We start from the raw sequence: 14431 nt of genomic DNA on the forward strand, positions 1-14431 counted from the left end.
ATACAAATTGACTTTTCCCCAAAAATTCTTTTAAAAAGGCAAACCTGAAATTTGCAATAGTAAATTATTTATTATTAATTTATTTCAATTCACTTCAACAATTTTGCAGCTCTTTTTAACATGAATTTTAGTTTATTTTTGTGTTGAATATTTTTCCTTAAATTAAAATTTTATTATTTCTTTACGTTGGAATATAAATACAAAAAATTATGATAACGTAACAAATGTTATTGATTATAAATGTAATAATATAATGTTTAATAATTCATTCAAAATTTGCACAATTAAATATGTAATATCATAAATGCTTCATTCATTTTCATTAATTAATGGAAATAATGATATATATATATATATATATAAATATATATAAAAAACAATAGTTGACGTTTGATGGAGTAAACATAACACACAGTGCGGTTTGATTGAAGAAACTCTTTTATTAGAAGTTTGAGTTGCATAGTTTACACAATAAATCCCAGAATAAGTGTAAGAAAAACCGAGAGTGGTGACTAATAAACCGAAGCGAGATGAGCGAATTCAAGAGAGTGTTTTAAGACTGTGTTAAATGAAATATTTTAGTGTTCTGTCAGTTTAAAATGTTTTTTTTTTTTAGATCTGACAGGAAATACAGTATTCCTTAATGCTAAAAAAAAAATTATCGGTCAAAATATTCTACATACAATAATAATAATAATAATAATAATATTTTTTAAAAGTAACAGATCACAAAACAAAAGCACCAAAAAAAATCCTGCTGAAGTTGGTGTTGAAATGTAAGATTTCAGGAGTGTATTAAAAGTATATAGGATGTAGGATTATGTGTATTTTCTTGTGACGTGCTAATGGTAACGTGTGGGTTTTCCGTTTTCGGTTGTACGATGAAGAACCGATGATTCACTGATGTGTCGGAATCCGTTCAGTGCTCAGTGGTTGCGTCGAACTTTGAATCTGAAGGTTGCGAGTTCAAATCCCAGCCCCACCAAGGTGCCAATGCTGGGCAACTGAGCAAGGCCTTAAATGTAAAGGGTTTCATGTTGGCATGTGGTAGCTTAATGGTAAAAATGTCTGATCGGAAGGTCGTAAGTTTAAATCCCAGTAGCACCAATCGACTGGGCCCTTGAGCAAGGCCCTTAACCTTTAAATGTTCAGTTGTATGGAGGAGATAATTTAAAAAATCGCTTGTAAATCAATTGCCTTTAATGTGAATGTTTTTATTCTAAGACGTGGTAGCTTCATGATTAAACGGAGTACGTCAGAAGGTTGCGAGTTCAAATCCCAGTACCACCAAGCTGCGGCCGCTCTTCGAGCAAAGCTCTTAACCCTTAAATATTCAGTTATTTAAATGAGATAATTGTAAGTCAGTCTAGATAAGGGCGCCTGGTATATGCCACAAACGTAAATTGTCTACATCACCGTCCTCAATTTGGTGCATTTTAAACAAAATCGAAAGTTCCTCACACTGACAGTTGTCTCGGCGCCAAATCCTGATGTCTACGTCATTTTTTTGTTTTTTTCCAATTATGCAACAGCAGAAATCTAACAGTGTGAAACCTGCTTAATTATAACGTTCTGTAAGACAAGCAGGAAAACTGATCATATGAAAACGGACTAGTTGCCAGTTTAATCTGGTCTCAAAAATAAGGACCTGTTTGTTTCCGGTTTGAAACCTGCCAGTCGTTAAATGTTCCAAGTAGAGTAGGAGATTTTGAGCAAACTGAAGTGTGCCAAAAGCTTGAGGCACTGAATACCAACAAAACCTGGATTATGTTTACCAATAAAAGTGCAGTTCCATAGATTATTTGGTGTCTAAGTGCATAGATTACTCACATTTATCACAAATAATGGCTTAGTTTAAAAAGAAAAGGAAACAAAAACCAACAAATCATATCATAGGACATCCTCATGCCCCCCCCCGTTTACTGCCTCTTGGTGTGCTTCAGGTTGTAGTGGCTTCGCATGTCTTTGCGAAGGCGAAACTTCTCCCCACACACACCGCAGATGTACAGGTGAACGTCCATGTGCTTCTCCAAGTGCTCGCTGCTGGGAAAGATCTGGAAGCACACCTGGCAGATGGTCTCTCCAGCCGAGAGGTGGGAAATCATGTGGCGTACGTGGTCGTGCTTCAGGAAGGTGCCCTGGTCGCACACGGGGCACACGTAGCGTGCCATGCCCTTGTGCATGTCGGTGTGGAGGCGCAGCTGGCGCTCACGGAGGAAGCGTTTTCCGCAGGTTTGGCAGGTGAACTGTTTCTCCTTGGTGTGCACGGTGTAGTGCTCACGCAGGTGGCAGCGCTGGTAGAAGCCTTTGCCGCAAATGGCGCAAAAGTGCTTGCGCCGGTGGTCCGGCTCGTCTTCCACCGTCGCAGGTCGAAAGGTGTCCTGCTCAGGACAGGCCAGAGTGTGCTCTACTGCAAGGCTTTCCGTCTCGAAGAGCAAGCCACAAAGAGGACAACGGAAGCCTAAGTCAGCTCCTTCCATTAAGCCTTCCTCCATGGTCTGGGGGTCTTCCGTTAAAGGACTTTCTTCACCTGGAGAATCGGTTTCGGTGCACTGGGGCTCGCCGCAGCGCTCAGCATGCTCCTGAAGCTGCCTGCCTTTAATCAGGACCTGACCACACCTTCCACAGGCACATATGTGTCCCATGTGACTGGAGATGTAATGAGCAGACTGTTCCTCCTCGGTTAGCAAAGCACCACATAGCTCACATGGAGCGCACTCTCCATCCGGCTTCTCCTCTTTAATCCGACAAACCTTCCCTTCGGAACCTTTACTGTGACCCTCCAGAGCGCCGTGGTCTACGGCAGAAACACCTGCTTCTTCTTCGCTGTCAAATCTCATGTTGTCTCTGAACGTTCTTCGGCGTACTTTGCAGCTCCCCACACTGTGGTTGCTAACTTGGACCACGCTGATGTTTTCCATCTCAATATCAGAGTCGTCTTCCTGCTCTAGTTTGATCTTAACGTTGGATGCTGACGAATCATTGTCCATCCCTGTGGCAATAGACCTGATGACAGTGTCAGTGTCAGACTTGTTATCAGGCCAATCCTCTTCACCTTTACAAACCACTCTTTGGTCCCCAGTCCCTTCGGAAGCTGAGCTCTCACCTTTGCTGGAGTCACTGTCAGCGCCTTTGCTAACTCTCGGGGTTTGGTAAGCTTTGCGGTTCGTGCACGTGAGGATGTGTTCAATGAGGAGCTTCTCGCAGCTGAAGACAAACCCGCAGTCGTCGCAGGTGTAAGTGCGACCAAACCGGGGGCGCTCTTTCAATGCAGTGCTTCGGCCGGAGGTTCTCTTTCTCAGGTCGCATGGCTGCTCTGCAAGATTCTCTGAGTGCACTGGTGGAAGTGGAATAGCCACATCCTCAACGGGTCTTACAGTAGATATATTAATGCTTTGCTGAGTGACTGGGTTTAAAATTTTAGGCACATGGTCACTTTTAGAGGGACTCGGCTTCTGCTGCTCGAACATGCGAACGCCAAACATCATCTTCCCTCCTACCACGCTGGAGGAAGATGAGGAACTGGAAGATGACGAGGAAGCCGAGGAAGAGGGGGTAAGATTGGACGCGCGGATGTCTCGGAGATCCTCCAGCGAGTCGGGGATGTAGTACATCTGCAGGTACGCCATGGACGACTTCAGCTCCTCAAACTCGTAGTGTCCCACCACGATGCGACCGAGGTACATGAGCTGCAGGATGAGGTCGAAGCACTCTGCGCTGATCTGCATGTTGCTGAGATCCAGGCGCGCCGTGCCCTGCTGGTCTCGGATGAACATCATCCTGAAGTAGGAGCTGCAGGCTGCCAGAACGGCCTTGTGGGCCCTAAAGTAAATGTCACCAATGGCGATGCAGCAGTCGCACAGAAAGCCCCATTCCCGCTGGTTGTTGAGCTGCTGCAGGACATGCTCGCTGTGGCTTGGTCTTGCCATCACCCCTGAAAAGGCCTGCAAGAGAAAAACAAACAAAATACATTCAGCATGGGATCTCAGTTCAATTCAAAGAGTGTTCCTGTGTAAAAGTATTAAATAATTAAACATGTACAAGAATACAACAACAATACAATTTCTCAGCTGTGATTGGTCTTTGGTGTGTCTTAATTTTCTTATTAATAAGCAGGTAATGAGAGCAGGTACACATAATTAACAATACATGGATAATTAACTATCCCCTTTATTTTATAAATAATTTCTAGACTTTTTTTGGATCAATTAGAGTTCGACCGATAGTAGATTTGATCGATAACGATAGCTGGGTTGGATCGTACCTGCCAATAACCGATTAATCAAACAAGGATAGAAAGGAAAAAAAAAAGGATAGTGGATACTAAAAAAAAAAAAAAAAACACTCCATGTAAAATAGTACTGTATAATAGTTTACAAAAAAAAAGTTTAGAATCATTAAAATATGCTATTATATTGATAAATATTGAAGAAAATAAAAGCCATGCATTTGAACGGAAACAAAAAGTAACACTAGATAAAAAGAAATTTACATCCAAAGTAAATAAAAAAAGACGCTTCAAATAAACAAAACATGGCATCAGTGATGCACCTCTAGTGGCCGCTCTCGTGCTGTATGACGTAACCCGGAAAAACTATTACAGTAAAACCCTGTTGTACGAGCAACTAATAGTACGAGCAAACGGAGATACGAGCGACCTCGCTCGCAAAATTTTACCCTGTTTCACGAGCAAATTTTGAAGGCACGAGCAAACCCATGCTGCCGGTTCCCCGTTTTCGTCAGAGGGTCGCATCAGTCGCTTAGTTAATGATGTATCACTCGGTCGCTCTCGTTGTTCAGTGCAGCAAAAACATAACTTTTTTTAAGTTTTATATTTTTATTTCACTAGAAATCTTGAAAAATGTCTCCCAAGAAAATCAGTGATGGTGCTGTGAAAACGAAAGTAAATAGAATTACCATGGAAACCGAGGAGGTTATGAGCGTGGTGTACATCTCACACTCGCAATCAACCACTACCACATGAGTAAGTGTTAAATTATATTTACATTACGGTAATTTGCGGTGTATTTGTTTGTTAAAATAGGCTACAAATGCTTTTTAAGTGCAGAAATAAAGATCGAATGAGATCTTGGAACGGATTAAATCACTTTTACATTCATTCCTATGGGAAAAATCAGTTCGAACGTACGAGCAAATTAATGTACGAGCAATTTTCAAAAACTAATTATGCTCGAACAACTGGGTTTTACTGTAGTAGGGTTTTTGCCGATAGCCGAGAGGTTCAACAGTCAACAATCGTTGCCGATTAATCAGGAAAGCCGATGAATTGGTCGACCTCTAGTGGCAACGTTGTTTAAAAAATGTAAACATCACAAAACAAAATAAAACAAACAAAAAATTAGCGATGAAGAATTAGACTGATGGAGATTAGGCCAGGGTGCAGTAGTATTAGGAAGTGTGCAGCTGAGAACCTGGTAAATTCTATCATGGATATTTAAGTGAGTGTAAATGTGATAACAGTCTGGGGAAGAACTGGTGGAAATTGCGGGTGTTCCAATACTTTTGCACACACCGTCTATAATAGAATTAGCTGTTACTCGCAACAACGTAGAGTCAGTGGAGACGCACCAAATCATGGTAGATGTTGAAACACTAAAGCACCACGTACTTCACATAGAGATGAACGAGAGATGAACTGAAGACTTGCACGCTGTTCTACCGAACGGAAACCTGGGACGTCCTGACCCTGATCAACTTCAGATCACATCTACAAAACGTGGACATTTCGATTCACATGTATCCTGTTAACCTCATGCTAGCAGGCGAGCGTTAACGATCAGGAGTGAAAAAATCCTGTCTGGAAACCCGTATGGACGAAGTGATATTTAACCAACGATTGTGCCTATGTTGCAAAAACAAAACCCATTGATGAAAGAAGTCCTCTCAGAGTTCAATATTGAGAATCAGGGCTAAATATTACACGTTTGCTATATTGATTAATATGAAAGGGTAGATTTTTTAGTTCACATTGATGATTATGAGGTCAGAGATCTACAGCAGGAGATCTTCCACTCCAACCCATGTTAAGCAGATCAGAGGGAACTGGCTTTGCATCGTCATGCTGGAACAGGTTTGAGTCTCCTGGTTCAAGTAAAGTGAAAATCTCACGTTTCAGCATCCGAAGACGTCCGATACGATCGTGTGGCACTAATTTGTGACGTCGGGTGTCCCAATACTTTTGGCCCACAGTGTATCTGCTGAGTTACGAACCAAACCGTGAAATTTTGATTGTCGTTACACATCTATTTTATTATTATTATTATTATTATTATTATTATTATTAAATACAGGTTTATTATAGTGAGTCGTAGGAAAGGACATTGTCATGCTGGAACAATGTTGGATCTCCTGGTTGAAATGAAGAGAAAATGCTCCAGCCTTCAGAGAGATCGTATACACTTATGTGCCTCTAACTTAGTACTAATATTTTTGGGGAAGAACCATATATAGCTGGAAGTGTCCCAATACTTTTGGCCTATATTGTGTATGTAATAATAATAATAATAATAATAAGGAATAGCTGTAACACAACAGATGTTAAATAGATGTTAACTGATACAACTACGATACTTCTAAAACAATAAAGTGCCGCTGCATCACGTCAAAGCTGTTGAACAGAGTAGGAGCTCTATAGCAGGAGATCCTCCACAACTTCCAGCCCATGTAAAGCATATCTTCATGGATGTGGATTTGTGCACACTTGGTCATGCTGGAGCTGGTTTGGATCTCCTGGTTCTCCTAGTCAAGCTCCAGCCTCCAGAGATGTCCTACACAACAGTTTGATGAAGAACCGCATATGGGTGGAGAACAAACTTTGAGTTGAATATGATTTTGCACCAAAGTTAAACCTCATACGGGTGTGTGTGTGTGTGTGTGTGTGTGTAACATGGTGTAGTTTGGAATATAAATATATAAAAGAAAAGTCTTCAATAGAAAAGGTAGACATTTTGTTTTCAGGGCTGTGCGGCGCACGCGCGACGGGTACTTTCCCCTTTTTGTGTTTGCGTGTGTATTTGCGTGTGTGTGTGTGTGTGTATTTGCGTGTGCGTGTGTGTGTGTGTGTGTGTTTCTTAACTCCCGCCCCAAGCCGCTCTCTGATTGGTCGGCGGTCCACGTGACCGGCTAAGTGCGGTGCGTCGTGAGCTGTCAATCAACTCACGCACGCAAACAAAAAAAAAAAAAAAAAAGAAGAAAAAGAAAAAAAAAGTGAAACGACACAAAAAAGTTAATTCGCGTTCCACCAAAATCGGCGCGCGCACGCGCACACACACGCGCGCGCGCGCACACGACGGTTTGGGAGCGCAAACGAGGCAATAAAAACCAGACCCAGCGGTCGGTAGGATCAGGAAGCGAAGGAGGAAAAAGGGTTCACGCGGACAAGAACCGACTCGTCTCCCGCACGAGCGTTGCGTTGCGCCCCGCACGTACGCAGATCGCGCACAACAAAGAAGCGTCTACTCACCGCGCGCTCCGGACACGGAACAGGAAGTCGAAGTCGGTGTTGTTCTGGTGGTTTTTTTTTTTTTTTTGCGTGAAGGAGATGAGGACGATGAAGATCTTGGAGCCGGAGCACGCTCGTGCTCACGGCGGCGGCACGAGCAGCGGCGAGAAGCGATGATGATGATGATGATGATGAAAAGACTTCCGCACACAGCCGCGCGCGCTCGCGAGTCGCGAATCGCGTCGCGTCGCGTCGGATCTCCCGCAAATGAGGGCTGCCTCTGCGCGAGATCCGGCCTCGCTCACGCAAATGCAACCCGCCCTTTCCAAGCTAAATCCTGCCCCGCTCACGCAAATCCGCTGCAGCAACCCGCCCCACCGCCGCGTGCATCACAGACACCAACCCGCCCCACCGCCGCGTGCATCACAAACACCAACCCGCCCCGCCGCCGCGTGCATCACAAACACCAACCCGCCCCGCCGCCGCGTGCATCACAAACACCGTGCAGTCACCATGCAACCATACATCAACATGAAAATACATGCAGGAGTGTGGGAGGGAAGTGCTCACACTCTTTCTTCAACACACCTCAAACATTAACAGCATGAACTTCTTCAGCAGTTTGATCTACAGGAGATCATCTTTTGGATCGGAACCACACGGACCAGCCTTCGCTCCTCACGTGCATCAGAGAGCCTCGGCCCCCCACGACCTTGTCACCGTTCACCACTGTTCCTTCCTTGGAGCACTTTTAATAGATTCTGATCACAAACCATGTACTTGAGTTAAAGACCCTCAGTCAAATATGACTCCAGTATTAGAGTTAAACTTTAACTAAAACCTCAAAGGTTTTTGCTTTCAAATGTACTTACGTATCCAAAGAACTGTGAATTATTCATGTTCCTATTATCATTTTTATCACAAGACTCTTTAATCACCTCAGTTTATGTGTAAAGACTCGAATGTGACTCTCAGCACACTGATCTATTAATAGAATGATATTAATGACTCAAACACTGATTGATTTCTAAAAAAATGATCATGAATCCAAACCCTTCTTTTCAACTACTTAAAAAAAAAATGTGTAAATGAGGTCACGTGTGTTGTGTCGAGTTCTAGTCTGGAGTTTCTTCATCATTTATTCCTCTCTAAATGTTCTGCTTGATGTTGAACTGATGCTGAACTGTATGTTGGTGATCAGTAGATACACCAAGCGCCGATCAGAACCCTCGTCCCTGATTGGTGATTGGCTGCGTGTTTCACCAGTTATGTTTTTATCCTCATAAATAAAAAAGCAACAACTGATTTCACTACATGTAATTGAGTAAAAAAGTGAGATGTTTGATTTTGAAATGCAATAAAGTAAAAATCTCGCCGAATGGAAAAACTTCAGTAAACTACAGATACGCGAAAAAACTACTTAAGTACAGGAAATAATTAAATTGACTTTATAACTGTTCACCACTAACAGGTGCCATGATGAAAATGATCAGACCCTCTCCACTTTTGTTTTTTTTGTGCACTGGTTTTGTACCGAAATCCTTCAAACTGCAGTTTTCAACCCACTAATTAGGAAACCTGACCTTTGTAGAAGTAAATGGTGAGTTCTCCACACTCTCTGAGGTAAAGGTTGGTGTTCCTCAAGGATCTGTCTTAGGTCCACTTATTTTCTTATTATATATGCTGTCTCTGGGTGAAATTATACATAAACATGGTATTCGCTTCCATTGCTATGCTGATGATCACATGGGTGTTTATTTCAGCAAACCAGATGAGAGAGAGATCAGCTTAACAATGTTGAGGAGTGTGTAAAAGACATTAGACAGTGGATGCTTAATAAGCTTCAGTTCAGAATGCAGCAGCAAGAGTCCTTACCAGAAACAGGAAATATCAGCACTGTTTTAATCAGTCTACACTTCTTCTTTCGGCTTCTTCCATTAGGGGTCTCCACAGCGGATCATCCGTCTCCATACCCCCCTGTCCTCCACATCTGCCTCTTTCAACCCAACTACCTGCATGTCTTCCCCCACATCCATAAACCATCTTCTTGACCTTCCTCTTTTCCTCCTTCCTGGTGGCTCCATCCTCAGCATTCTCCTACTGATATACCCCATTCCCTCCTCTGCACATGTCCAAACCATCTCAATCTCGCCTCCCTCACCTTGTCTCCAAAATGTCCTACATGCGCTGACCCCAATTAAATCTCACATTGATTATAAAATACTACTACTGACGTATAAAGCACAACGGTCTCACGCTGCAGTATCTGAGCAAACTTTTGATAAATTATGATCTCCCACGCCTACTTAGATCAGTAGGTGCAGGCTATTTGTTGGTACCTAAAATAATAAAGATCTTTCTCTTATAAAGCCCCACAGGTATGAAGAAACCTTCCAATGTTGTCCACCTCCAGTGACCAGTGTTCCTTTCTTCCTCTCAGACCTGCCCGGTTCATCCTGATGTCCTACCTCTGGATGAAGTCCTTCTCAATTGTGACCGCTCTGTGCAGCTTGCGATGGTTCCACATCTAAGCCTAAAGATCCATGAAGCCACTGAAGCAACTCAAGAACTTTGAGGACTGATTCAGACCGTAATATCAACAGTCTACTACAATGGCTCCGGACCACATTTTGCATGAATAGATGTGTATTTACGCACCTGTTACTACACACCTCAATAATGTAACTACAATGAATGGACATTCGGTGCCACCCAGATGAGGATGAGGTTTTTTTTTGAGTCCGGTTCCTCTCAAGGTTTCTTCCTCTTAACATCTCAGGGAGTTTTTCCTTGCCACAGTCCCCACTGGTTAACTCAGCAGGGATAAACAATTATAGGGAACAAAAATGATAAGACAATAAACATACACATTCTTTTATAGAACTTTATTACCTCTTTATCATGTGTCAAGCTGCTTTGAGACAATGTCCATTGTAATTCATGGAATGTTCAAAAAGAAGGACATAGCAATATTATAGTCAGGTGTCCACAAACGTTTGTCCATATAGTGTATATTATAGCCGGTCCTGTCCACTGATCTGTCTACTGCACATCTCCTGTGAAAGTGGGGCAGCGTGATTCCTACCCCAGTGGGACTTTAGTAGAACGTGTTGCAGTTCAATAAATACTGAATGAGGCATGCTTTCATAGAACAACACGTTTTTTAATAATAATGGCACGTTTTCTCAAATCCAGTGGAGAGAGTGCACAGTTTCACGCAGGACCTGTCTTGGTCCTGTCACATCAACACCCTGGTGAAGAAGCCCGGCAGCATCTGTACCATCTGACACGCTTAAGGGGCTTTAAACACCTCTCAGGTGCTAAGAACCTTTTACATCTACACCATTGAGAGCGTTCTGACGGGTAGCATCACTTCCTGGTATGGGAACAGCACCATGCAGGACAGATGAGCCCTCCAGAGGGTGGTGAGGTCAGCTGAATGTACCATCCACACCAAGCTCCCTGAACTGCATGACATCTACAGCACGCGGTGCCGGACCAGAGCCAGGAAGATTGTGAAGGACCTCAGCCATCCCAACAATGGACTCTTTTCTCTGTTGCGTTCAGGGAAACGCTTTCGGTCCTTGAAATCAAATACAGAGAGAATGAGGAGGAGCTTCTTCCCGCAGGCCATTCAGAGTTTAAACTAGGAGACACCCAGGATCTAGAACTGGACCTCTCTCTTTCCATCTTCACTTTATTTCTGCACTTCACAATTGTTTCTGCACAACATTTTCCTCTGGACTGTCACTTCAACTTTGAACTGCACAGCACAGTGTCACTTTATATTACACCACACTGCACATGGACACTTTATAACACACCACACTGCACATGGACACCTTATACCACATCACACTGCACATGGACACTTTATACCACATCACACTGCACATGGACACTTTATACCACACCACACTGTACATGGACACTTTATACCACACCACACTGCACATGGACACCTTATACCACATCACACTGCACATGGACACTTTATACCACATCACACTGCACATGGACACTTTATACCACACCACACTGTACATGGACACTTTATACCACACCACACTGCACATGGACACTTTATACCACACCACACTGCACATGGACACTTTATACCACACCACACTGCACATGGACACTTTATACCACACCACTGCACATGGACACTTTATACCACACCACACTGCACATGGACACTTTATACCACACCACACTGCATGGACACTTTATACCACCACACTGCACATGGACACTTTATACCACACCACACTGCACATGGACACTTTATACCACACCACACTGCACATGGACACTTTATACCACACCACACTGCACATGGACACTTTATACCACACCACATTGCACGTGGACACTTTATACCACACCACACTGCACATAGACACTTTATACCACATCACACTGCACATGGACACTTTATACCACACTGCACATGGACACTTTATAACACACCACACTGCACATGGACACCTTATACCACATCACACTGCACATGGACACTTTATACCAAATCACACTGCACATGGACACTTTATACCACACCACACTGTACATGGACACTTTATACCACACCACACTGCACATGGACACTTTATACCACACCACATTGCACATGGACACTTTATACCACACCACACTGCACATGGACACTTTATACCACACCACACTGCACATGGACACTTTATACCACACCACACTGCACATGGACACTTTATACACACCACACTGCACATGGACACTTTATACCACACCACACTGCACATGGACACTTTATACCACACACACTGCACATGGACACTTTATACCACACCACACTGCACATGGACACTTTATACCACACCACACTGTACATGGACACTTTATACCACACTGCACATAGACACTTTATACCACCACACTGCACATGGACACTTTATACCACACTGCACATAGACACTTTATACCACATCACACTGCACATGGACACTTTATACCACACCACACTGCACATGGACACTTTATACCACACCACACTGCACATGGACACTTTATACCACCACACTGCACATGGACACTTTATACCACACTGCACATGGACACTTTATACCACACTGCACATGGACACTTTATACCACCACACTGCACATAGACACTTTATACCACACCACACTGCACATAGACACTTTATACCACACCACACTGCACATGGACACTTTATACCACACCACACTGCACATGGACACTTTATACCACCACACTGCACATAGACACTTTATACCACCACACTGCACATGGACACTTTATACCACACCACACTACACATGGACACTTTATAACACACCACATTGCACATAGACACTTTATACCACACCACACTGCACATGGACACTTTATACCACCACACTGCACATGGACACTTTATACCACACCACATTGCACATGGACACTTTATACCACACCACACTGCACATGGACACTTTATACCACACCACACTGCACATGGACACTTTATACCACACCACATTGCACATGGACACTTTATACCACACCACACTGCACATGGACACTTTATACCACACCACACTGCACATGGACACTTTATACCACACCACACTGCACATGGACACTTTATACCACACCACACTGCACATGGACACTTTATACCACACCACACACTGCACATGGACACTTTATACCACACCACACTGCACATAGACACTTTATACCACACCACACTGCACATGGACACTTTATACCACACCACACTGCACATAGACACTTTATACCACACACTGCACATGGACACTTTATACCACACCACACTGCACATGGACACTTTATACCACACCACACTGCACATGGACACTTTATACCACACCACTGCACATGGACACTTTATACCACACCACACTGCACATGGACACTTTATACCACACCACACTGCACATGGACACTTTATACCACACCACACTGCACATGGACACTTTATACCACACCACACTGCACATGGACACTTTATACCACACACACTGCACATGGACACTTTATACCACACCACACTGCACATGGACACTTTATACCACACCACACTGCACATGGACACTTTATACCACACCACACTGCACATGGACACTTTATACCACACCACACTGCACATGGACACTTTATACCACACCACACTGCACATGGACACTTTATACCACATCACACTGCACATAGACACTTTATACCACACCACACTGCACATGGACACTTTATACCACACCACACTGCACATGGACACTTTATACCACACCACACTGCACATGGACACTTTATACCACACCACACTGCACATGGACACTTTATATCACATCACACTGCACAGTGTCACTTTATACCACACCACACTGCACATGGACACTTTATACCACACCACACTGCACATGGACACTTTAAGGACAATCAATAAATCACTTTCATTTGTACTGTAAATATCTGCTATACTCATTCATGTATATACATATATTTTTCTATATGTTTCTATTCTTTCTAATCAACAACACGCTTTGTAATAATTAACACAATTTCTAATAATAACAACTTTAATTTCATTTGAACAATTTATTTATGTTTTCACGTAATATCGATGTTTTCTCATCGTAGCGAGATAGAAGACTAACAACTTGTCTTAAAACGACGACACGTTTTCTTGTTACAGCACATTTTCTCAGTACGTTCTTTTAAAATAGCAACAATTTCTGTTGTTTATTATAAAGTCATAGGATTTATTCTTTTTTTCATATCTGTAAAGTGCAGTAATTTTTCCATCACCATATAAATTGTATGTATGCATGCACAAGTTTGTTTCAGTGCTTTGAAATCATAAAATGTAAAAAAATTCCTCTATAGAAATATAATGTTTTTGCTAAAAGCGTCATGTATGGCTCCCGTTGCAGTCACGTGACCAAGACGTCAGTCTCCCAGGAA

General features: G+C 42.9%; 1 protein-coding gene across 1 annotated transcript; it reads right to left on the minus strand.

Annotated features, from left to right (window-relative positions):
* Positions 1-420: 420 nt before the first annotated feature.
* Positions 421-8785, minus strand: zbtb1 (zinc finger and BTB domain containing 1). The gene is made up of 2 exons (XM_046836239.1): positions 7484-8785; positions 421-3944 (listed from the first exon to the last, which is right to left on the minus strand). Exon 2 carries the CDS (start codon positions 3927-3929, stop codon positions 1920-1922), a length of 2010 nt encoding a protein of 669 aa, XP_046692195.1. The 5' UTR covers positions 3930-3944; positions 7484-8785; the 3' UTR covers positions 421-1919.
* Positions 8786-14431: the final 5646 nt, after the last annotated feature.

The sequence above is a fragment of the Silurus meridionalis genome, chromosome 23 (assembly GCF_014805685.1).
Source record: "Silurus meridionalis isolate SWU-2019-XX chromosome 23, ASM1480568v1, whole genome shotgun sequence".
NCBI classification, from domain to species: Eukaryota; Metazoa; Chordata; class Actinopteri; order Siluriformes; family Siluridae; genus Silurus; species Silurus meridionalis.

What these genes read in the sequence shown, in the direction of transcription:
- zbtb1 (XM_046836239.1), bottom strand. Translation starts at nt 3,929, where the DNA reads ATGGCAAGACCAAGCCACAGCGAGCATGTCCTGCAGCAGCTCAACAAC.